The 24,312-nt window shown below is 40.5% G+C and overlaps 1 protein-coding gene across 5 annotated transcripts in view; it reads left to right on the forward strand.

The window, feature by feature from the left end:
- The window catches only part of svep1 (sushi, von Willebrand factor type A, EGF and pentraxin domain containing 1), a 146,472-nt gene that overhangs the window by 64,584 nt on the left and 57,576 nt on the right, over positions 1–24,312 (forward strand). For all 5 annotated transcript variants that reach the window (XR_007448653.1, XR_007448651.1, XR_007448652.1 and 2 more), the window contains 3 exons: positions 15,138–15,296; positions 17,985–18,164; positions 21,575–21,754. Coding sequence is in view for 1 of the 5 variants with exons in the window: in XM_049568935.1 (XP_049424892.1) it covers positions 15,138–15,296; positions 17,985–18,164; positions 21,575–21,754 (519 nt within the window). In the remaining 4 variants the exon portion in view is untranslated. The remainder of the gene's footprint in view (positions 1–15,137; positions 15,297–17,984; positions 18,165–21,574; positions 21,755–24,312) is intronic.

A 24,312-nucleotide genomic window follows, 5' to 3' on the forward strand; every position in this document is an offset into this window, starting at 1 on the left:
ATCTCCAAGCAGAGCAGAAACTGAACCAGGTGACAGCTGTCTGTAGGCTGGCTGTATGATTTCTCTGTGGATTTTAAGCCTGAAACCTGCTGCTGAAAGCTTCCGGGTTCATAATGAATAGCTGAAATAGTAGTTTTTTAGAGCTGGAAGGGTTCCAGTGTCATGCCTGGGGACACTTCAACAGGGAGGAATTTTCCTATTTACAGTATTATACATACAGTACATGTTTGACACTCATTTTTCTTCATATATGTCTGATATCAGGCAGAATCGTTGACTCGTTACCCTCTGTTTCCATCTTCAGTCTGACATTGTGTCTACTCCGACTCATGACAGTGTGGGAAGAGGATTTGATTTTCCTTAATCAGTCACTAGAGACCCACGTATCTGCCTAAATGTACCGTCACTAAGTTCACACCAATGAATGTTTATAAAGATGGACAATGTGTCTCCATTTTCTCCCACTGTACAAGAATGAAGCCACAGTATACCGGATACAGCTGCCATCTTGCGACATCTGCATCTGCCAGAGTCTGCACAGAGGTGATCTTTGTGGTTCCAAATTCCCACCCATACACTCATCCAACCAATTGCGAACAGTGCCATTGATCGCAAGCACACTGATTGGCCCACACAGCTGTGAAATGACACGACAACCCCTTTTTTTTTTAAAAACAAACAAACAAACAAACAAACAAACAAACAAACCTAGTTCCAACTAAACTTTTCCTTTAGCCCATGCCCAGTCCCCTAAAATGGAGGGGGCATGGATATGACCTATACTGCAGCCAGCCACTAGAGGGTGGCTGGCTGCAGTATAGGTCATATATACTGCAGCCAGCCACTAGAGGGTGATCTAGATGTTTTGGCTTCACTTTTGGAGAGTTGTCATGTTGTCCATCTTTATATACAGTCTACTGTCCACACTGATGTGTAGCCATGCCAACATGCCTGTTTTGCAGGGGTGTTAAGAGTGGAACAAACGAAAATAAAAATAAACTATTGTGTTTGGTGATATTGAGAAGATATGTTGATTTAGAACAGCCTCGATAGCAGCGTCCATCGTGTCTATATCGCTCGCCATGGCCATTTTTACTCCAGCTCACTGCTTTCGAAATGCCTGATTACTGCGTTAGTCCTGCCCATGGCACTGATTGGTTCATTGGTAGTCCCCCTGCTACACTCACTCGTTTTTGTTTTTTTTTTAATTCAACCAAGAAACCGCTGTTTCATGTCACGATGCCAGACGAATTGGTCAACTCGAACTTAGTAGAATGGGCAGATTTGAAGGTCTGGACCCAGGCAACTTAAAGTCAAAGTTTATTGTAGCCTAATATCGCAAAGCATCCTTCAAATGGCTTTACAAATAGTAAGATCAACGATATACAACATTAGAAAAACACATAAACATGGATAAAAGCAAGATAAACTACATATAAAGCATTACAAATGGAATATTTGTCACCTATAATAACTATGAGCAAACAGACTGAGAATAAGTTGGATAACTAAGTGAGGTTGAGGGCTGATGTGAAGAGATGTGTTTTGTATTTACTTTTGAATGAGTCAACTGAGCTAGCTTCTTGAATTTGGGTAGAAGAATATTCCAAAGAAGAAGGGTTTGGTAAGAGAAGACCCTACCACCTACTGATTTCTATTCATCTTTTGAATAGTCAGGAGATTGGGATTTTGGGATCGTAGAGTCCAAGCAGGTATATGAGAGGAGTGACTTCATATTGTCAATTAAAGTACAAGGAATTTGCCATAGTGTCATTGGTGCTTGGTGATGCTATACACACTTGTTTGCTTTTTGGTACAACAAGACCTCACAGATTCATCTTCAGTCTTTATGAGGTCATGAGTTCTGAAATGATGGAAACTACCATATGGAGCAATGTAAATGAAATTGTGAATGGTAGACAGATGCTTGTGCTTTCTTGTTATTGTGGCTTGTCACTAAGGCAACCATAAGTAAAATGAATGAGGGGGGTTTATAGATGAATTCTGCGTGAGATGCATATAGTCTGCTGGCTCAGGATTAATGTACATGCAGCTTCATGTCTCTGTCTGGCCTTTGCGTGAATGACTGTCTGTTTTTGTGGGCTAGACTATACATTTTAATTGTCCATTTCCATTGTCTATTTATGCGCCCCAAGAGCACGTGGGAAGTCTCAGTTAAGAGTGGAAAGTTTCCTTGCATGTGAACATTGTTTTCTTAGTGAAATACCCTGGAATTTAAGTCCCAACTTAACAGCATTTCTTGTGTGAGAGGGCCCCGACCACAAGTGGCGAGGCCTCTGTCCAGATTTAGCAGCCCATTCGCAATTTTGCTGGACTTCCTTGGCCTCCATTGTTTGGCTTTGAAGACAACGGACAGACAGAATTGGGTCACAGCATCTCAAATATTATAGGACCACAGACAAGATTTGTTACTTTACTGTCTGCTTTGCATATAATACCCGTAATTTTAGCAACTCATTGTGTCAGCAACAATTGTTTTCGTTGTCTGGTGTTCGGTGTAGGAGGAAGAGTGTTTTTAATAGCAGATTGATGTGAGATAAAGACATGCGCTGCCTGGTCATATGCTTTGGATTGTTAAGTTATTCTTTGATCAGATATTATCTGATCGAAATCAGGAAACGTTTGTAACTTTAGACGATGTTTTAGTTAGACAAATTTCTCAATTAAACACTGATGCACTGAGCAGTTGGCCATTTTTTGTTAAAGCTGGAGTGCGGGACTTACATACGAATGAACGTCTGTTATGTTCAAGCCCTCGCCAAACAAGTTGACTCAATGCTGATTAAGCCTGTCATCACAGGGAAGCTCTATTTATGTGGCAGTATACTGGAATTGTAGTGTTTGTGGTGACTTTTCTGTGCTGGTGCACTGGAAGTGATGCATTTTACATCAACCATGAAAAACTAAAAAGGGCAGCAACAGAGAAGCTGCAAGGAATATAGCGGGGTTTTTACTTCTGCTACATACGCTGTAGCCTACGCTGTTTGGGACCAGCACTTCCCCACGAATGTAACTACAAGTTCCGGCGACGCAGACCTCCTGAATATTTTAGTAAACCATGAAAATCATTTTCCTTGTTTGAAACAAAGCTTTTATTTACTTTTATTTCATAGATAAGAAACAATTAATTGTGAAGACAGTAACCCCCCACAAAATAGCACTTGAAGTCTTGTGTGTGATTCATCCTGCTTCTATATGAGTAGAGGGAAAAGTCAGCTGGACGCTCGGCTAATTAATGAATTGGGAAGTGTCATAGGCTTATACTAATGATATTAGTATGTTGTTTTTGTGGGGAAAAGGTGTCTCGCAAAAGTGTTGTTGTGTTCTGTCTGTGAACCTTGTGACTTATAATGGAGCCAGATTTTGTACTTTTTTTACTGTGTCTTTTTATGTGTGCTAGTTGAATCATTTAAACATTACTGCATTTCAAGAGAAACTCAACACACTTGAGTGTTGGCCACTTGAGTAGGCTACGGCAAATACAAATCAGCCTTATGACTGAAATTATGGCGCAAAATCCTAACAAACATCCAAGAAAAGTTTTGCAAGTGAATGCTTTTGATAAAAAAAACAACAACAACAACAACAAAGGATTCAAGTCAAGAAAATAAAACAGTAGACGATGGGGAACTCACCTGCAGATATGTCATAAGATCAAGTCAACATTATGTTATTATTCTTATTGACAGGGGGAGACAAAGGTCTTGCAGTCCAGCCTTAAATTAAGAAATAGTTATAACATGCTCATATTTCCCAAAGTAACATACTAAAGAAAAGGACTGTTTGAGTATTGGTACCGAATCTCCTGTACATTGGCAATTATTTAGGCAATTTACAAATCATACCCAGTCTTATATCATACACTCTATTTTTCTCTGTTTAAAATGCAAAGACATCTGTGTTCTCTTTTTCACGATTTGGGCATTGGGCAATTTTTTTCTGTTGGCTGAATAACATTTCAGTGGTTTTAGGTTTTATTCTCAAAAGTGATAAAAAATGTACAATTAATGGATGAAAATACAAAGATTCTGTGTCTCAGAATAAAACAAGAGTAAATACAGTAATCAACCAATCCAGTTTATTATCATTTTACCAAACATCTCTTGTGCAAGGCAGAATAAGAGAGCGATTCTCTGGGATTAAGGTGCAACATCAATTTAAAAAAAACCCCACTACATACAAGAAAACAAACATTTATGTGCACAACAGAGTCTTTGAGCCTGCACACCTGATGCACCTGAGGATGTTTAAGTTGTGTCCTTTTAATTTGACAGGCTGGCTCCTTTTTTTATCACTGTCTTCTCTCGTTAACTAGCCATAAATGACCTATGTGTACAAAGCCTACCTTATGAATAGGGCTGGTTATCATTGTAAAGTTTTTAAGTGATACAAGCCCTGTGTTTCTGCACTAATAGTGCCAAAATAGTTTCTTTTTTCTACAAACATGTTTTCATCTAACGTCAGATTCAAAATTAATCAGTGTACAAGCCATACAGGAACTTTGCTCACATGAAAAAGTCTAAAATAGGAAAAATTATAATTTAAATGTACTGTGTGATCAAAGAATAAGTAAACATGATCTGACCAGGCTTACTTGTGAACCACACTGACTTTCAAGATTTGCTGATTTTGAGGTTTTAGATTTTTTTTAAGTGGAGATTATGCGGATTTTTTGTAGTTTATTCTCCCTGTTATAAAATAAAAAGTGGTTTATGTTCAAGATAACATGTGGGAAGCGCTGTGTGCATGAGCACTGTATGGATTGGCATGTGTGTTTGCAAGCATGTGTTTGTGGATTTGGTTGGACGAAGTAAACTATGTTCCTCTAAGATGAAAACTCTTCTCTCTGTTTGTCATTGTGGCTGAGAAGGCAGATGTTCTCGCTCTCCCTCTGGATCTCCTTTCATCGTTTCCGTCCCGGTCTGTTTTTAGGCCTGGCTAATCGAACACAGCCTCCCCCCAGGGACTCGAGAGATTCTCGTGTGATAGTAACTTTGGCTCCCGGGCCTGACGTGTCTGCCAGTTTAAATGACTTACTTCATATTAGGAGAAAGGGCTTAAACAGTTGAACTGGCCTGTGCTTGGCGTGTCGTTGTCTTTTGTTTTTGACTCCCTAGTTAATCCTAAAACAATGTATTCTCATTTTTTGCATGTTTTGAATATAAGTGACCGCTAGGATAGTTAACTCTTGCTTGAGCATTATATTCAGGGGTGAGGTTCAGACTAAATGTTATCTCAGTGAGGGTCAGTATGGTGTGGAGTTGGAAAGAAGTGAGCTTACCATACCTCTGTAATCCACTCCTCATCTCCTCATCTCTGTTTCAGGCTAGCAGCCCGAGGCTTCATGAGCCACTACTAGCATAACACGCCTGAATCTCCAACTGAACTCTAAAGCCCAGTTAAGCCCAGTTAAGACCAGTTAAGATTTGAAACAAGACGCAACTGTTGTAGAAAGTTGCAGAGAAAAGTTACAGCTGTGTGAACTGGCTCGTCTCAGCTCGACTCTAGCCAGCTGATGGTGTCACCTGCAACTCAGCCTGTAAAGTCGCCAACAGCTAGTTTTAGAATAGAAGGCACGCCCGCTGTTTCAGTAAAGTCAGCTTCACTTGGTGTGGCATCATCTGACAACAGCCCTCTGTGCCTTCGAGTCCGTCTAATTTACATCCCCGTGGCTGTTGACATGTATGTCAGTCTGAGGCAGCAACATCAGAGGCTGAAAAATTAAGCCAATGAGGAAGTGCCACGAAACTGCAGTTCATCAAATGGCCACTTGAGGCTGACTCCAAAACAGAGTTAATCCCCATAGACCCCCATGTTGGAATGCCCAACTTTAAAGCATAAAAGAACATATGTACGACTTGGTACAAAAATGGTTTTGGTCTCTATAGCTAATATTTCCCATTCATGACAACTGTACGATGGGGTTGAATTTTTTTATAGCTCACTCAAGGCCCAAAGTTACGCATATTTAGAGGCAGGGCCACTTAAGTGCCACGTTGTCTGCGAGGCATTGCCACAGCCTGTGAGTTAGATCCACCCCTTGCTTCTATACGGCTCCACCCTCTCATCCAAATATGGTCACTTCTGGCTCCACAAAAACCAAGATGTCCATGACCAAAGTGCAAAACTTAGGGCTTCAAAATGGAAGGTAATGTCACAGTAGCTACGTCCATTATTTATAAAGTCTAGTCAGTCTCCATCCTCATGGTTTGGATGGTCGGTCGCTGCTGCTGGCTTTGTATGTATGCATGTTACACACACATGCTCAAAAACAAAACAAACAAAGGAACGGTACTCTTTCAGTCGTACATCTAGCCGTACTGGTGTAGAAGAATCTTTGTTCTAAACAGGGGTTGATATGCACTTAACTAATGCAGGCATCAGGTTTTGACAAGGAAGAAGAATGTGTGGGGAAAAAAAGATGATCTCTGGTTTTCCTGCATCAGTTTTTGGGGGTTGGCTGTGTCTCAGGATGTAGTGTGGTTGTTGTCTTCCATTTGGAAGGTCGATGATTAAATCCCTGGCCCTTGACTGATGCTTGTGTTGTTAAGCAATTTGAGTGGTTGCCAAGACTACTGTAAAAAAGCGCTATATATGTATGTATATATGTATGTATGTGTGTGTATATATATATATATATATATATATATATATATATATATGTGTGTGTGTGTGTGTGTGTGTGTGTGTGTGTGTGTGTGTGTATATATGTATATGTATTCAGTGCATTTACAATTTATACCTAAACTAAATGCATCAGTATCTCGAAATGCTTTTTGACTCCCCTATCCTGTCTGTGGCACTTAGCCCCAAGCTCTATGGTTCTTACTGGATATGTTAGTCTGTAAAAACAGGTTACAAATATATAATTTCATTTTTCAAAGGCTCAGTTTTATCAGCTTGATACTTGGGTTCTAACGATACATTGATCTGGATTCGATACATTATCAGTGCAAAGTGAAATCATCGATTCATACCGTCATCCTTCAGATTCACCTTTATTTTGAAATTCCCATGGCACATCTGTGTCACTTTTTCTTCCAAACAACCCCCCCTTCTAAACTCTCAACCGGTGCTTACAGCCTAGCGCCAGGCAGAGAATGGTAAGCTGCCAAAAAAAAAAAAGACAAATGAGGATATTTACTGATATTGCCTCATATTGATGACAGGCCCTGAATTGAATCAAATCAAAATTGTATCGTGACAGACTTTGTGATATCAGCAAACACTGTATTGTTGTCCAGCGCAAAGAATCTATAAAATATTGTTAAGTGGTTAAACTCCTAATTTACAGCTCTACTTGACACAGGTTTATTTTAGCAAACATTCCTCAAACGGAGTAAATCAAGGATTTGTTAGGAACTGTTTTCATCTGCAGATTAATACATTTTCTGTGGTCTAGTGAGTATTACGACAGCTGAAGGATGGTGCATGTGGGATCGACTCAAAATAAACAGTGCCCATGTTAGTAGTGAAGCAACACGTCACCCAGTGCAACAGTGTGGCTTATTAAAGTGCTCTAAATAGTTTTTGGACAACAGTGGAGGTCTATGGCACAGAGGAGTAAGATATATTTCAAGCTTTGGCTACTTGTGGCTAGCTTTGTTGATTTTGATCTTTTCATGGGACTTGTTGACACTAAGAACTTTGCCAAACTTATGAAGGAGGCAGAGTAGACCTCAGGTCAGTGGTTGAGGGAGTCAAAGTCAAAGGCTGCCAGTTTGCAGGAATGATGGAGACATACCTTGTTGGAAAATCAGACATTCATTTTGATAACTCTGTTTAGCTAACCTCCCGTCTCCTTTCAAAAATGATCATTTGGCATTCTCACAACTTCTTTATTAGGGTAATATTTCACTGCCGAGGTTGTAGATTTTGAGTTGAAAAATACGTAATTTTCAGAAGGATGTTGCAAGAGTTGGAAAGTTTGAAAGCCTGTGATGTTATGATCCATCATTTGACTTAATTATTAGTTATTAGGATTGCTCAAATATTGCTCTAACTTTAAATAAATAGCCTCTGATCATACAGGCTGGCTCCTTCCTTTCCTCAGATCATTACAGCGTACAGTAGTTCTCTGTGACCAGCTGCTGTCCCTCCATATGGTTATAGCCAGTCCAGACACAGCAGGCTCTCTCTGTTTTATGATCATCTGGCCCGCTGACGGTCCACTTCCTCTCTAAATGAAGGGTACAGTGCAGCAGAGTTAACTCTGCAGCCATAGGCAGTAACTAGATGGATCCAAAACTAGATGATTGGCTGCCATGTAATTCAGACCAGTGCAGGGTCCAAACACAATTAGTTTCAGTATGGGGTCTGACTTTTGGCTCCTGTTATGGAGCAATGATACATTTTAAAGCAAATTCACACGGATTTCTCCACGCTCACCTTCCAGCTTTTCCTTTTTATTTTAGATTCATGGCTGCTCGTTCTTTCATCATTTATCCCTTCCTGTCCATCCCTCCCTCCTCCGTCCTGAGTCCCGTAGCCAGGAGCCATGTCTGCTCTTTCTAAACTCTGTGTGTGGGTGTGTGTTTGTGTGACCGTGCATCTGTCTGTGTACGTCGCTACCTGCCAGCGCGTGCAACTTGCCAGGAATTGAAATTTTATATTTTTTGCGATACAGTGTTTCCACTGTTGCACTCCGGGTGAATTATTATTCACATTAAAAATAACTAGGCTTCCTGTAAAGCTTAAATGAAGCTGTAAAACAGATTCCTGAGGACTTGAACAGAGGGGACACTTTTAGCTGTCTGTTATGCAAGTGGCCTCCTCTGAGTTTAAAGGACACGCGACGGCGAAGTTGCTGCTTTTGTTATCAAAGGAAAACTGTCGACTGACACACTGTCTGCACCAGAACAGGTACACCGCTTGGTTTTTCTGTGTGTGTGTGTGTGTGTTTGTGTTTGATGTGGGTTACTGGGTGCATTTTAGTGCCAGCAGCCAGTGCCTGCTTTACAGTTGGTTAACATCTCCTGGCTGACCTGCTGCAGGGTTTCAGCCGAGGGGGAGGGAGGGCGAGTGCGGTGAGAGGCTGGCATTGGCTCAGCAGTGGAAATTCACACCTGGCCTCTGGCTTAGCAGCGACTAAATGAGTTGTGAAGAATATTAGTACTGTGGATTCTCTGTTGCACCCTACCGTACAGAAAGGCTTGTAATTGAACCTGCTTTTTTTATTAACACAGTTTAGTTAAGCTTAATGCCATAAACCGGAGACCTCTGAACTGATGCCAGTAAAGACAGTAATATAATGTGATGTTATAATTTTTATGTACTGAAATAGTAGCAAAGCTCATAACTCGTCTGCCTTGCTGCAAAGGTTTTGAAGAAATCCAATGTGGAGACAAGTTTTTCTGCATATTTTTTTTATTAATGAAAAGTGTTTAAATGATGTGTGTGGGTGTGGGCTGAGAAAGTTTATGATTTTCTCATTTAAAGAGCACAACACCAAATTAAACTGTCTGTGAAGCTGTCTGAAACTCTCCATTCCTCTGTAGCCTGTTTTGATTTGGAAACTGCTGTACTCAATACTGTCAGTTTGTTTTTCCGATTGATGCAAACAACATTTGGATTTGCTTGACTAGAGTATGACGTGAGTAACAGTGCAGTGCCCGACTGTAATCTGTCAACAAATTAACTTTTTATGATACATATATAATATAGTTCTGTCTAATTCTATGTAATTCTGTGGTTTAGCAGTAAAGTTGTTGTTGCAGTCTGGAGTCATAGAGTCAGACTATTAACCTGTGACAGCAGATTCATATGAATGCAAGGATGTTGTTAGGGATGAGTCCTGTGTCTGTGACGCAATCAAATCTGAAAGGACACAGTAAACTCACTATCGATGCTACATTGTGAATGTTTTAGGGCTGCTAGTTTTAGGTTTTTCTCATGTCTCAGAAACTGCAGAGAGTGAAACTAGTGTTTTGGATGTTTTTATCATACTGTCCGTGATGTGTTGGTATTCTTGTTCTGGTGCACAGATCTGACACCTCTCAGCCCGCCCACCTGTTCTCATCCCCGGCTGTCTGAAACTTGGTGTGCCACCATTTCCTTGTAAATGGGGCAGGGTGGCACAGAGGTCTTGGGGATAGCCGGTAGACAATATCCTTGTATTTTAAAGTTTATAAAGTACACCCAAATTAATATAAATTGATTAAGGTCAAGCATACTGTTAGACCAAGGAAGACATCAAAGCGTCAAGACAGAAAACTTAAAGCAGTATGTCTTGAAAACAGAAAATGCACAGCAAAACAAATGAGGAACAAATGGGAGGAAACTGGAGTCAACGTCTGTGACCGAACTGTAAGAAATCGCCTAAAGGAAATGGGATTTACATACAGAAAAGCTAAACGAAAGCCATCATTAACACCTAAACAGAAAAAAACAAGGCTACAATGGGCTAAGGAAAAGCAATTGTGGACTGCGGATGACTGGATGAAAGTCATATTCAGTGATGAATCGCGAATCTGCATTGGGCAAGGTGATGATGCTGGAACTTTTGTTTGGTGCCGTTCCAATGAGATTTATGAAGACGACTGCCTGAAGAAAACATGCAAATTTCCACAGTCATTGATGATATGGGGCTGCATGTCAGGTAAAGGCACTGGGGAGATGGCTGTCATTACATCTTCAATAAATGCACAAGTTTACATTGACATTTTGGACACTTTTCTTATCCCATCAATTGAAAGGATGTTTGGGGATGATGAAATCATTTTTCAAGATGATAATGCATCTTGCCATAGAGCAAAAACTGTGAAAACATTCCTTGAAGAAAGACACATAAGGTCAATGTCATGGCCTGCAAATAGTCCAGATCTCAATCCAATTGAAAATCTGTGGTGGAAGTTGAAGAAAATGGTCCATGACAAGGCTCCAACCTGCAAAGCTGATCTGGCAACAGCAATCAGAGAAAGTTGGAGCCAGATTGATGAAGAGTACTGTTTGTCACTCATTAAGTCCATGCCTTAGAGACTGCAAGCTGTTATAAAAGCCAGAGGTGGTGCAACAAAGTACTAGTGGTATGTTGAAGTGTTCTTTTGTTTGTTTGTTCTTCATGATTCCGTAATCTTTTCCTCAGAATTGAGTGATTACATAATTTTTTCCCTCTGCTTGGTCTAAGAAAGTAACTGTTACTGACTACCACAATTTTTTTTCTTGATTTCTTTTAGTGTTTCTTAAAGCCAGAAAGTTGCCATTTGAAATGACTTTAGTTTTGTGTCATGTCTGTGATCTGCTTTTTTTCTACAAAATTAAACAACTGAATGAACATCCTCCAAGACTGGTGATTCCATAATTTTTGCCAGGGGTTGTATATACAAAACCTTATCGAAATTTTTATGGATTATCCATCAAAATTCTATTTTAGGGGGCGTCGGTAGCGTAGTGGATAGTGCCGGCGCCCCATGTACAGAGGCGATACCTCTCTGCAGCGGTCGCAGGTTCCTTTGCTGCATGTCAACCCCCACTCTCTCTCTCTCTCTCACACCCCATTTCAATCTGTCCTGTCATTAAAGGCAAAAAGCCCAAAAAAATAATCTTTACCCAAAAAAAAAAAAAATCTATGTTAGTGGGATTATCACAGTTTACATTCACTTATGACATCTGATTTACCTTATACTGGGTAGATGATTTTGTTGCTCTCTAAACTCAGCTCAAAATGTGACATTTATATGTGACAATGTTTTGTATATAGACCATATATAAAGATATATATACAGTCTGTAGTTTATAAATAGGTTCTAGATTTGGGATTTGATTTAGCTTTCAGAATCATTTTTAACATGCATGAATATGACCACAATTAGGACCTTATAACATCAAACAAGAGTCTAACACTACAGTTTGTCAAAGAACACAAATTTTATTAGGCACTCCTACTAAGTGGTTCCCTGGGGACCCACTCACAAGACTGCCTGTGGGTCCCTGGTGATGCACTACATTGTCAACCTCTCAACGTCATTGTGAGTGGCTCAAACATGCACATTCAGGAAATCACTGTGCATCTGCATGAAAGCTGGAACTAGACAACTTATACACTAGATAGACAGCTGAAGTCTTTCTGTCATAGTTCTTTATGAAAAAATGAAGTGTGTTCATGGGGTCAGTTTCCATATTCTAAGACAAATCAATATTCTCTATAGTGATTGAGATTAGAAATTAAAACCTTTGTTATTTTAACACTTTCCCATTAAAAACTACAAACGTTACAGCATAAGTTCTTTCGTCATCGTATCATGGTTTCATCCACATCCTTAAACTAACCAACCTTCATGCTCTAAAGTCTGTTATTTTTTTCATCTGATAGTTGACAAAATAAGTGAAAAACATGTCACTTTGGCTCTGATACGGTCACCATTTTGTATTGGCTACATGTCACGAGTAATAGCTCCTGAAGGTCTCTGGGCTTATGGGAAATGGTATTCATTAAAGTTTTTCCAATAAGGTACTGTCCTTATCTAGACATTTAAAACAAGCAATATGACTGACATTAAGCCATACTATTTCAAAGCTGGATTTGTAGTTATTAGTACAGTTACAAATGTTAATGGTATTTTGAATGGTTTCTTTACTCCTGGATCAGAACCCAGATGGTCTGGTTTCACTTCGGCTCTTCATAGAGCTAAAATGTCAGTGGTTAGTCCACACTTGATGGCTCTGGTGTTTGAACATAAAATACATTCATGTGTAATCATGGATAATTAACACCAAACATTAGGTTTTTTCCAAATCTAAACAGAAAAATAGCAAAACGTGAGGACATCAGTATGAAAAGCACCCTGCTCATAGCACCGACAATAAAACAAAATGTGCACAGTGGTACAGCATTAGTCAGCTATGATGCACATAAAATAGTCAACCAGTCGATTAGCAGAAAACCAGTCATCCAAGTCATGTTGGTGATGCCAGATGTTCTTTTACTGCAGACCCCAAAATATAAACACTCATTAGTCTTCTCAGACTTCTATGATAACATGAGTACATAATTTGGGCGTGTTAATTTTGTCAGCTATTTTAGATTTAGTTGTAATCTTTAGACAAGATTGCTCAGTAACTTTAGTCACATTTGTGTCATTTTTATCCTTCGTAGTTTTAGTCTAGTTTTAGTTAATGAAAACTCAAAAGGTTGTAGTCAAATTTTAGTCGTTACTTTAAGTCAAAATGTTTTTTCGCTTTGAACTAATTCAATTATATATTCATAATACAGGTATCTCAATTTGGTTGTGGCAGTGACATTGACTTGATGTTAGCTGATGTTAAAATTATCATTTAAAGTTAGAGTTAGCAAACTTACCGTGGCATAAATAGCAGGGTAGTGCACCTTCAAGTTTCTCTTGGTTGGTCGCATACTTCCCACCTAATATGTTGCCACAGGATGTCTCTTTGTCTCCTGTTACTACCATGCATTGTGTTTTCCTTTCTGCCAGGTTATGAGTAAAGGGTGTTCATAGATCTGGAGCTTTTTTTTGTCTGACATAACACTTTTTGTATTGAAGCCATCATGTTGTTGGTATGTACTTGCTGCTGGTTTGGGACATCATCACTTGTATGGCTGCCATTCTGGAAGCCTCATATATCTCTCAACCTGTTCAACCAATGCCATAGCTTATATTTTGATGGATAGAATAGTTCCGTCCGTTAGTTTTTATCAAAAATCTTTTTTCAGCTCATTAATGTCTCATATTAGTCATGGAAACAAGGTCGTTGATGAAGGTTTATTGTGATAATTTTCATTCGCTAAATTAACACTGCTTTGGGCTCCAGACAAACTATCAGACCAAAGAAAACACCGGAAAAGCTGCCCTGGGCTGCAGGAAACCACAACAGGCATTCCTAATTACACCCTGACATCCAATGGACCAAGGGTTTAGTTGATGATACAAACATGTGTTTAGTCATTTTGTAGTAAGCCCTAAGAGGGTTTTCTAAACTTAAACAGTGTGACTGTGGACGTGACGGTAAAACAGTTGGTGCGAATCATGTTTTTGTGCTTCCTTTAAAGTGGTTTGGATACACAGCAACAGAAGAAAATTGCTTTGACTTTTGGAAGCAACTGATAAAGGCCTTTCCCTCCAAAGTGCACCAGTAATCGCTGTGAATTATGGGAATTACCAGCACAGAAAATTGCTTGTGTGAAACTACCCGTATAATGTCCGATAAGGGCTTGTTGTCCCTGGTAATAACATAATTCAGGTAATCATAATCTGAATTATTTTGGAGCTAATTCAAAGAAGTTAATCTAAAAACATCAGAAGCTCATGAGATCACTGGATATCAGTTAATTACACGCACATTACGTCACCGAACATATTACAGTGAGTCACTGATTACAGGTTTAATCAGTTAATTCGTAATTTATGAACAATCCCATGTGAAAGTAACCTTTAAACCCCCGATAAAACCATGTGATGGATTCAGTCATTCATTTTCACTCCCCTGCAACACAAGTGATGCACTGACACAAAGCAGATTGATGGTGAATGAGAGAATGTTGGAGGACCTTCGTATGACCTCTGCTGCTTCATCCTTATAGCATGTCCTCTGATCGGACTCAGGTGATGCTAATAGGAAACATGCTTTATTGTGTCTCTCTGTGTGTGAGTGTGTGTGTGCACATGCAGGTGATCAAAAGGCTGTCTCTAATACAGCCCATGTGTGCTTACATGCAATCCGTAACTGCTTTTAGACGCTCATAAACCTTTTCTTTGATTGTTGCATTTCCTTTGTAAAAAGAAAACTTTTGGTGCCACAAGTTTCCCCTGCTTGGAATAATTAAGATTTTGAACTCGACTTGTCTTTTTCACCTAGCCAGTGAGATCATTTTGTCATTTTCGCCACATTTTCCGCCAGGACATGTCCAGACACGAATATGATCAAAGTCTCCACATAAATCTGCAAAGCTGTTTTTCAGTTTCACTCACGAAGCAGTACTCTTCTCGCAGTAGCAAAGCAGTTTTTCATTTCAGCTTAATTTTCTTATAAACATGTCCATCATCCAGTCATTCCATCCAGCTGTCTTTTGTGTCTTTTTCTCTGTGTGTGACATTACAGACATTTATAGTGAGCGTTTGTGTCTGACCACAGCATTTCTCCTCTCCCCTCTCTCTTTCCAGCATGTCCACCCGGCACCTATAAACCAGAGGGAACACCAGGAGGCCTGAGCACCTGCCTGTCCTGCCCCGACTCGCAGCACACCTCCCAGCCAGGCAGCACCTCCCTCAATGACTGCGCCTGCAAGCCGGGCTATCAGCCAGTAGGCATGACCTGCCAGGGTGAGAGGAGTGATCTGTTAACTATCAGCTTTATTTGATTTAGCTCAATGGATCTCGATCCTGTGCGTGCTCCTGCAGAAAATCACTTTTCACACCTTTATTTCTAGTTTTAGTTTTATAAAAACAGGTTAATGATTAAACCTGCATCCTTCTTATAAAGGCTTCTCATTTGTTATTAACACTATTTTAAACTTAGATGATGATGTTTAATGTTTAAACATGCCATTTATGCAAGGCTGTCTAAAGACAAAATTTCTGCTGAATAAGAATGAGTGTGTTTGAACCAGTGATGTGTGGTGAGGTCAGTAACAAGGAAGGGACTGCTTTATGAAAGGCCAGATTTAACCTATGAGGTGTTTCTTCTTTCATTTACGGACACGTGTGCACAGGCAGGCAGGTCAATATCAATCCGGTTCTCATCAGCGATGACACAGGAATCACATACAAGAATGGCATAATACAAAGAGACAACTTCTGAAATGTAACCACTAATCAGCCTATGTTCAGCATGAGAATGCAACCATCTTTACTCTTAATTATGGTGCATTGAGCACCATGTTTCTGCTATACCTTCAGTTAACAACTATCAAAACACACAGGGCAATTCAATTTAAAGCCAAACATGTTGTATAAATGTACTCTGACTCACTAGTCTGTAGATGTAGGCTACATGTAGATAAAATCCATCCATCAATCTTTCCTGGTGAACACAATGATGGTATTGTAAAACTCCAATCTTTTCTTTTTCTCTGTTTGAAAAGACCTCACACTTTTCTGTCTGTTTTGTTGATGTAGCTGTGCTGTGGAAATCCGTTTTGCAAAATTGTTCAACTCAACTCAGCAACATTGGCAGCTGCCATGATTACATTGATGTTTACCTGATTTAGTTTTGCTGTAATGAATTCTGAAGCAGTGACATTCAAATCCAACTGCACACATTTTCAGTGTGGAATCTTAATTTTAAAATATAATAAAGACCACTTTAGTGCATTTCTAGAATATTTATGCAAGAAGGCGCAAAAATAATTCTGGTTTTTGAGGTCAGTGCTGTAGAGTGCATGATCATGTGCGGATGAGCAACATGGTTTTTTGGCTTACATTCATGGTAAATCAGCATTCAAAGCTCTGCTTATTACCCTGGTTATATCAGAGTCTGTGATGTGTTACTGTTACATGTCGTGTAACATCTAGACTGTTGCAGTAACTAACGAAATATAGAAATCACAAGAATAAACAGCAATAATAGAAATACAAGTTTTTTATATTACATTTTATTTAGTTTGAAAATCTGATTTACAAGGGACTGCACGCCACTGGTTTGAACCAAGCGGCAACCTCTGGGGCTGAAAAATGAAGCCAACACTTAAGTGCCAAAAAATGCAGTCCCTTGAATGGCCACTTGAGGCTGCTCTGGAAGCAAGTCGATCCACATTGATTCCCAGGTTAAAATACCCAACTTTACAGCAGAAATAAACATGTTAACAGCCTGGTACTAAAACAGTTTTGGTCTCTATCGCTAATTTCCCTCTTTCAGGACAACTGTACGAGGCTTAAGTTTCATACAACTCGCCTGTTTAAATGTTACGTAGGCTTAAAGTTATGCATGATTAAGGGCGGGCCGCTCTGACAGACTGTTTGCTCATAGTGTCCTCTACTTCTCAGTCAGATCCACCCCTTGCCCTCCCTCCACAGCTCGAGCCTCTTGCCCAAATAGGGTCACTTCTGGCTCCAGAAACTACAGGATGGCCAATCTGGATGCTTAAAAACACCAACCAATGAGTGACGTCACGGTAGCTGCGTCCATTATTTTTACAGTCTGTGATTTGAACGGAGCAGTTAGCACTTAGCAGAACTGACCAGCTGGTATAAGCAGTGATAATTCTTAACAGCTGAATGTTTACAGGGTCTAAAGTTGATGCTTTTGGAAGACAGCAAATGATTTAACATATCTGCCTCAAAACAACACAGTGTGACACATCTGGGCTCAAACCCCACTGTGAAAGGTTTACTCTAAAAAGATGGACATGGTACCTTGTTGCAGAGGACAGATTTCCCCATGGTGAGTAATGAAGTATAACTTACCTTACTTATCTACAAACAGCCAGTCAGTAAAGAAAAACTCCTCCGTCAAAGTGCGCACTTTATTTTTTTAACTCACCCAACAAGTCAGTCTTTCATAGAGTAAGAAGTATGGGAGCACTTGTGGTCAGTAAGGGCAGTGGACAAAGACAGTGAAACCATAAGGATTTGTTAATGTAGTGATGCATGAAGATGAATCAACTGCCACAGAAACACAGTATTCCACAGAAGTATGAGGTTAGTATCAGAGCGTACTCACCCTGCTTCCAGAAATTCCAGTGGCCCTCCCATTCCTTGAAGAATGAGCCAGTGATTTCCACACAGCAGTTCATCTGAAAACAACAACGTTCATTAATCATAAGTTTCATGGACTACTCTCTTCTTCCTCCCTCTGTGTAGATCGGGGAGGGGATGTTTGACAACCTGTAATTTTCTGCTTTCACGCTTTCTTATCCTTTCTGTCAGGAACATTAACTTTCCACTGTGGTGTGTTTCCCATTGACAGGCTTTCTCTGTCTTTGTTACATTGTTTGTTTTTCAGTGTCGCTCTGTGTTAGCTACAGTATGAAATTTGGGATTTCACAAATATATTCTCCTCTTTCCTTGCAGTGGTGTACTGCCCGGCACTGTTCCCTCCAGAAAACGGCTTTTTCGTCCAAAATGTATGTAACAACCACTTCGATGCGGCCTGTGGCGTGCGATGCGAGCCAGATTTTGACCTCCAAGGAACCAGCATCAGGCTGTGCCAGGCTGATGGCACCTGGTCAGGGACACCAGCCAGCTGCAGAGGTTAGAACGGAGCCAGTCTGATGCATGATAATAAGATGAATATCATCACAACTGGAGGTTTTTTATGTTTCTTTTATCTTTGTATGGTGTCTTTTTATTGAACTTGTGCTGTCTCTCTGATGTTGTAACTAAGGCTGGAGATACACTTGCTTTTTAAGCACGTCTTCGCATACACAGCTGGCTTCGTCGTGAATCTAATTGTTCACATACTTGCCGATGTGCTATGTGTGTTACTGGAAGAATCCACTAGAGGGCACCAGAGAATTTAGACCATAAAAAACTTCTGGATTTGCATAATGTAAACAGTAAACATACTCAAGGAGGTTACATTATTGTTAATTCTGAGATCACAGCAGGAAAAGCAGCGAAATGTAGTTTGCCAACACTGCCACTACTATTCATGTGCACAAATTCTCAGGACTTGCACCACCAACGCTCCAAAAAGACGAAGGATACTCATGGCAGCCATCATGCACAGGTGTAGCTAAAAGCAAGTTAATCTGTGGGTTTACTGCCACTAAAAATTGGGAATTTACAGTTTCAGCACTTACCAGAAACTTCCATTCACACTGCCTTTTAGTGTTGTCACGGTACCAAAATTGGGACCCACGGTACGATACCAGTGAAAGTATCACGGTTCTGAGTAGTATCACGATACCCCAGCAGAAATGAGGCAGATGTGCCTTTTGTCATTAAAAAGATAAATCCCTTTTCTATAATACATCAATGATATTTCAATGGAATAAATTACTTATTGACTTATTCATACTTCAAAAACAGCATCAATAAGTGATTAACATAGGGGGGATCAAAATAAAATGAATAAATAAAATAAAAATCAACCAGCAACCCTCCTCCCCTGACAAGTAAAGAACAGTCCCTTCATAAGTAAAGAACAGTCCCTAAAGTGCGGTGAGGTTTGTGGGCCATTACCTGCCACAAAGAGAGAAATGTGAACGGCTCGTTTCTCCTCTGACACATCACATACCTGTGTGCTGCCACGGCTTGGCTGTTCAGGTATTTCTGGGCAGTCATGACACCAACAAAGAGGAAATTATTGGACCTAGAGCCGGACTTCTCGGTCGCCGGTAACCCGTTATCTTGCATGGCCATAGTGTTCCGCCGTATTCCTGTGTTTGTCCAGCCAAGAACTCCTGCGCACTGTTTTGCTTCTTAGAAATGTTTATTTAATTATAAGGTGTGGGCCTGACCAACTACCTCAACATTGATATTCCAACAATACACAACGAGATTGTTGATGAATAATCATCAGTAATGTGGATATAATGACCAAGTGGTTAAAGACAAATAATAGAACAGCTAGAACAGTCTGCTTAGTTCAGAAAATTACATCACTTTACTTCAATGTAACCAGCAAATGACGACATTTAAGATGATATCTAGTCTAGTCTCATATCACGATATCTATATCATATCAGTGTTTTTCCCAGCCCTACATCCAATTATCCAATCAGAGGACTACATTGATGGGTGTGCCTGCTGATCGCCTTGAACTTAGTGAAAGCACATGTGTTACCAGTCAGAAAATAGCATTAAGAAACATTTTTGTAACCTCAGAGCTCTCCAGAACTAGAAAAGACAAGTGAATTTAAGAATAAACGTGCTAAAATATATCATGAAACTTCCAGTGATATCAAACACATTAAATCTACTCCTGTGGAACATGTCCAAAGGGAAGGAAAAGTTTGGACAAAGAGGAACAAGTCTTAAACATATCTGCCTCAAATTAGTATTAAATAGACACGTGTCAAGGATCTCCAACCACATCCAACCAACAGTCCAAGCCCCAGAGGTTTTCAGTTCATAATGATATAAAGATTTTTGGATTTTAGAAGCTGAATCCAGATCATTTTTGTGCAGTCTTTTCATATCAGAACTGCTGCCAATGAATTTTCTGACAATCAACTTCTTGATTAATCAACTAATAGTTTCAGCTCAAATCATGTGTTCTGGCTCCAATTATAGCGCATATCTCGCAAGTTACACAACATTACAACTTTTCTTTTTTCAATCACAGTGTTGCAGACTTTGTATCATCTTGAATAATGCATACAGTATATTGCAACATATTGCTCCTGGCTTTAAAGTGATTACACGAAAACAATGCAAGCTTGTCTGATTGATCCCAGCAGGTTCCTCCATACACACACACATATGTCTCGTATGATTCCTCATTAAACTCTGGGACATTCATCAAAGCCCTCAGAGCCTGCTGCCTCCCGTCTGATGTCTGCGAACCTTCATAAACATTTATATAGCATTAAATCGACATATCAATATGAAGGATATGCGTTGATCTGCTGTTCTGACTTATTATTACAAGTGAGAGTGAGAGGGAATCTGTGTGTGGCGCCGTCGTGTAAAGATCTCTTGCCGTGTATTGGGATCATGTGTGTTTAGACTGAACAAGGAATCAACATTCACTGGGAGACTACTGCTCTCTGCCAGGCCAGATGTTGAGAGGAAGAAAGGTAGGGAGGATCCAGTTAGAGAGAGAGAGGAAAAAGGGATGTAAGGACAGAAGGAAGCAAGGGTGTGTGGGAGTTCAAGAAGGGAAAGAAAGAAAGGGAGCAGGGAGTCTTGAGAGGTCAAGAGATTAATGAGGAAAATGCCACTTTTAAGAGAAAGACGGCAGCAGTGTGACTCAGAAATACCAAGACACTGAATATTCAAGGGTGTGTGTTGAAGATTTATAGCAGTGGCTTTTGGGTATATATTTTCTAAGTGTGTGTGCATATGTCTGCTTGTATGTGTTACACTCTGTCTAGTCCTCGCCACATACTGTAGGACCTCCCAACTAGTTAAGCCCTGAGGGAGGGGGTCTCCTCTGAACCCGCCTGTCTGTCTATGGGTGGTGATGAGAAATAACACACCACACACCCTTCTGTAGACCTCAGCATAACTCAGAACAGGCAGGCATGAGGAGTTTTTGCTTTATTTCATGGGGACTTTCACGTTTGGGGTTAAATGATAGGTCCCAAGTCGAAGACAACGATGATAATAGTGCGGTGCATTCCTGCAGCTGATTTAATGTTTTCTCCTCCTCTTGTGATTTATGCACAGTACCTGTGTTTATAAGTTACACCTCATATTTAGCATTCGCAGCTCAAATACAGTTCTACGTAATTGTTTGTTTAAGTCATATTGAAGAACGACCAAGTGGGGATATGCAGATTGAAGTATATTTTTTCAGTTTTAAATGTTTCTGTGATTGTGACATTTTTATAAGCCATAAAAGTGAGTTGAAAATGCTGTGATAAATAAAAGTAGTTCAAAAGGAACCATAAAAACACAAGACATGGATCCACTGATATATACTGCAATATATGTATATTTCTTTTTTTGTTTTGCGGGATCAAATTCTCATGTATATTTCCTTCAACCCACAGTCCGCTCCTGCCCGCCCCTCTCTCGGCCCCCGCACGGCTTCCTGAGGTGCAACAATGGCGGCACCTCCTTCAGGGCGGAGTGTCAGGCGGGCTGTGAGCGAGGCTACAGGCTAGAGGGAGACTCCAGACTCACCTGCCAGGCCAACTCCCAGTGGAGTGGACCCCAACCTCGGTGTGTGGGTAAGCCTTCATCACCTCCAAACCTCTATCTCACCACGTGCGCTACGTCTGATGATGGAAAAAATCTGGTTCACGTTGTCATGAGGTGTTCTGTCCTTTCACTTTCTACACCGGCTGCCAACGGAAAAGAACATTTTCTTCCTCTTTTTAAGGCATGTGGTAATTTTTCTGTTTGTATATTAGTCTTTGTGGCACACGGTGGTCCTGTATCAAAATGCTTTATTGAACACATTGACCTCATTTCCAAAGCCAGAAGTATGATTCCAAAAGAAAGGAGGCCCCATGATTCATTGCGAGGATAAAAGAAAACTTTGAGGAGGAACCGCAGCCTGTCATGATGAATGCCTTGGGCTATGTTTAGACTGCAGGCAAATCAGACTGTCCACACTGTTATTTGCAAGTGATCAGATCAGACTTGTGTGTCCTGCCATCACCAGCCTATCTGCACTGGTTGCTATGGAAACCACTTAGGCATCAGTAACTGTGTAGCTTCCCTGGTGATGCTGTTTTCCAATGCCAGCAACTGAGATCTTTGCCCCCTTCAGCTCTGCCTGTACAGAAGCCTCCCTCCAAAGTGCCAATGGACAGTTTATTTCAGCGTCTGTCCACCTACTATTGTTCTCCATGTTGTCCTCTGTAGCACTCCGCCAAGCCCCCGGGAACACAGTTCAGTCTTGCTTCCAATTTTCCCCAGTGGCTACTTGCAGTATTGCCGTGAAAAAATCCCCTGTGGTTAAAAAAGCATTTTCCTCATAGACCACCATTATAAAAAGTGATCTGTGAGGCCATCACAATATTAAGTCTGTGGGTCGAGCAGGAACACACCACTGTGCATATACAGTGGGCCACATACCCTGGAAGTAAATCTGGAAAAAAGGGGGATGTGGCTAGCACCGCCATGTTTTTATTTTCTAGATCAAAGTACTGCCAAACTGCGCTGGTTTTGCAAGAGGACATCGCTCTTATTTCCCACCATGCTGTTTGAAAACTCCAGTCTACTCAAGCATTACCGCGGGCAGGGGAACTGCTGTCTGACGCCCAGATCTAGTCAGATCCACATCCATCTGCTCAGCCGGTAGCAGCTTGGATTCTGTTCAGAACCTCTGTTGCTCTGGACTTGAAATCGATGTCCTGTGTCACATTGTGAGTGATGTAAGAGACACTTGGAAATTTGTGGCAAGGACATCTGGACGTGGACAAATCTGTAGACACCTGATTGGAATCACATTTCAAACCAATTCGAAATGTGGTTTGCAAAATCATGTGTTTATTTGTTGTCCAGACCTCCTAAAATCAATGTGGACACTATCTGGATGCCAAAAACCAGATTTGGGCTAGCAGTCTGAACAAGACTATAGAAAGTTGAGGAGGAAATAAAGCAAAGTTGTGTCCTAATTGAGGCACAGCTGTCTTACTTGTTTGCACAGTAACGTGAGACATAATCTGTTTCGTGCTATCAATCTCTTCACAATCACAGTTTATTGTTGTTGGTTATGAATTCGTTAGTAGCCTGTTTATACTAGGTTTTTGAAATATACTGTATATGCACAGTACATGAGGCAACTTTGGCAGATATCCTGATAAAAATCTCCTAGGAGACACAGGGCCAAAGTTCAATCCCAGTTTAATTCACTTTACTTATGTCCTCTCTGAGGGAATTCATCTATTTCAACCACTAGTTTATTTGTTTTCATTCGTGTCTTCATCCAAAGTCTTGTGGTTCCCTCATCTGTGGAGTTAAATTAGATTTCTTTATTTGGTTATTCAATTTGCATTATTTCCTATGATAAATCACACGGCTCTGTCATCACTCCAACAAACACAATAGGTTTCTGCAGCAGTGAATCTTTCTTATAGCCTGACTGTATTTAACTGCAAGATCGTAATATTATCTGTTCAGCTTTTGCTGAGTGATTCCCGTCCAGCTGAAGAAACAGAAAGATAATTTATCAAATGAGCGACTCTAAAATAACACATGATCTGGTTATTTCTATGTAAAAACGTGGTTTTACACACACATATGTAAACACACATGGGAACATACAGTCTCACATGAACAGTGGTTAAACATATGGTGTGTATTTGCACAGAGCCACACTACATCATCCAGAGAAAGATACATCTGCGTTCTCATAGCACAGCTACACATGCACACAACGTTACCCACACACTTCAGAACTGATAGTTAAGTTAAAATAGTTGCACACACTCATGCCCGCCGCAGAGAGCACCCAGGTCAGGCACACCAACACACAAAAAAGGGACAGTGTGAGAGTGTGTGGCCGCAAACCTCCGGCCTCACTGCTCCGGCCCGCACTGACTCACTTCCAGCCAACCAGCTAGCTGTTCTATTTAAAAACTTCCGGAAAGCTCTCTCCGTTTATCGATAACTACCCCCCCCCCCCGGTCTGAGTGACTTACGGCTTGTTTGTTTGACCGTCACAGACTGTCGTTACCTCTTTAACACAGCTAAGAGGGCTATGTGGGCATGCCGTTGCAGCTGAGTGGTTTGTTTTAGTGTTTGTTTGCGCTGTGGTGAAACGGGATCGCCTCGGTTG

Source organism: Epinephelus fuscoguttatus, linkage group LG23 (assembly GCF_011397635.1).
Source record: "Epinephelus fuscoguttatus linkage group LG23, E.fuscoguttatus.final_Chr_v1".
Lineage (NCBI taxonomy): Eukaryota > Metazoa > Chordata > Actinopteri > Perciformes > Serranidae > Epinephelus > Epinephelus fuscoguttatus.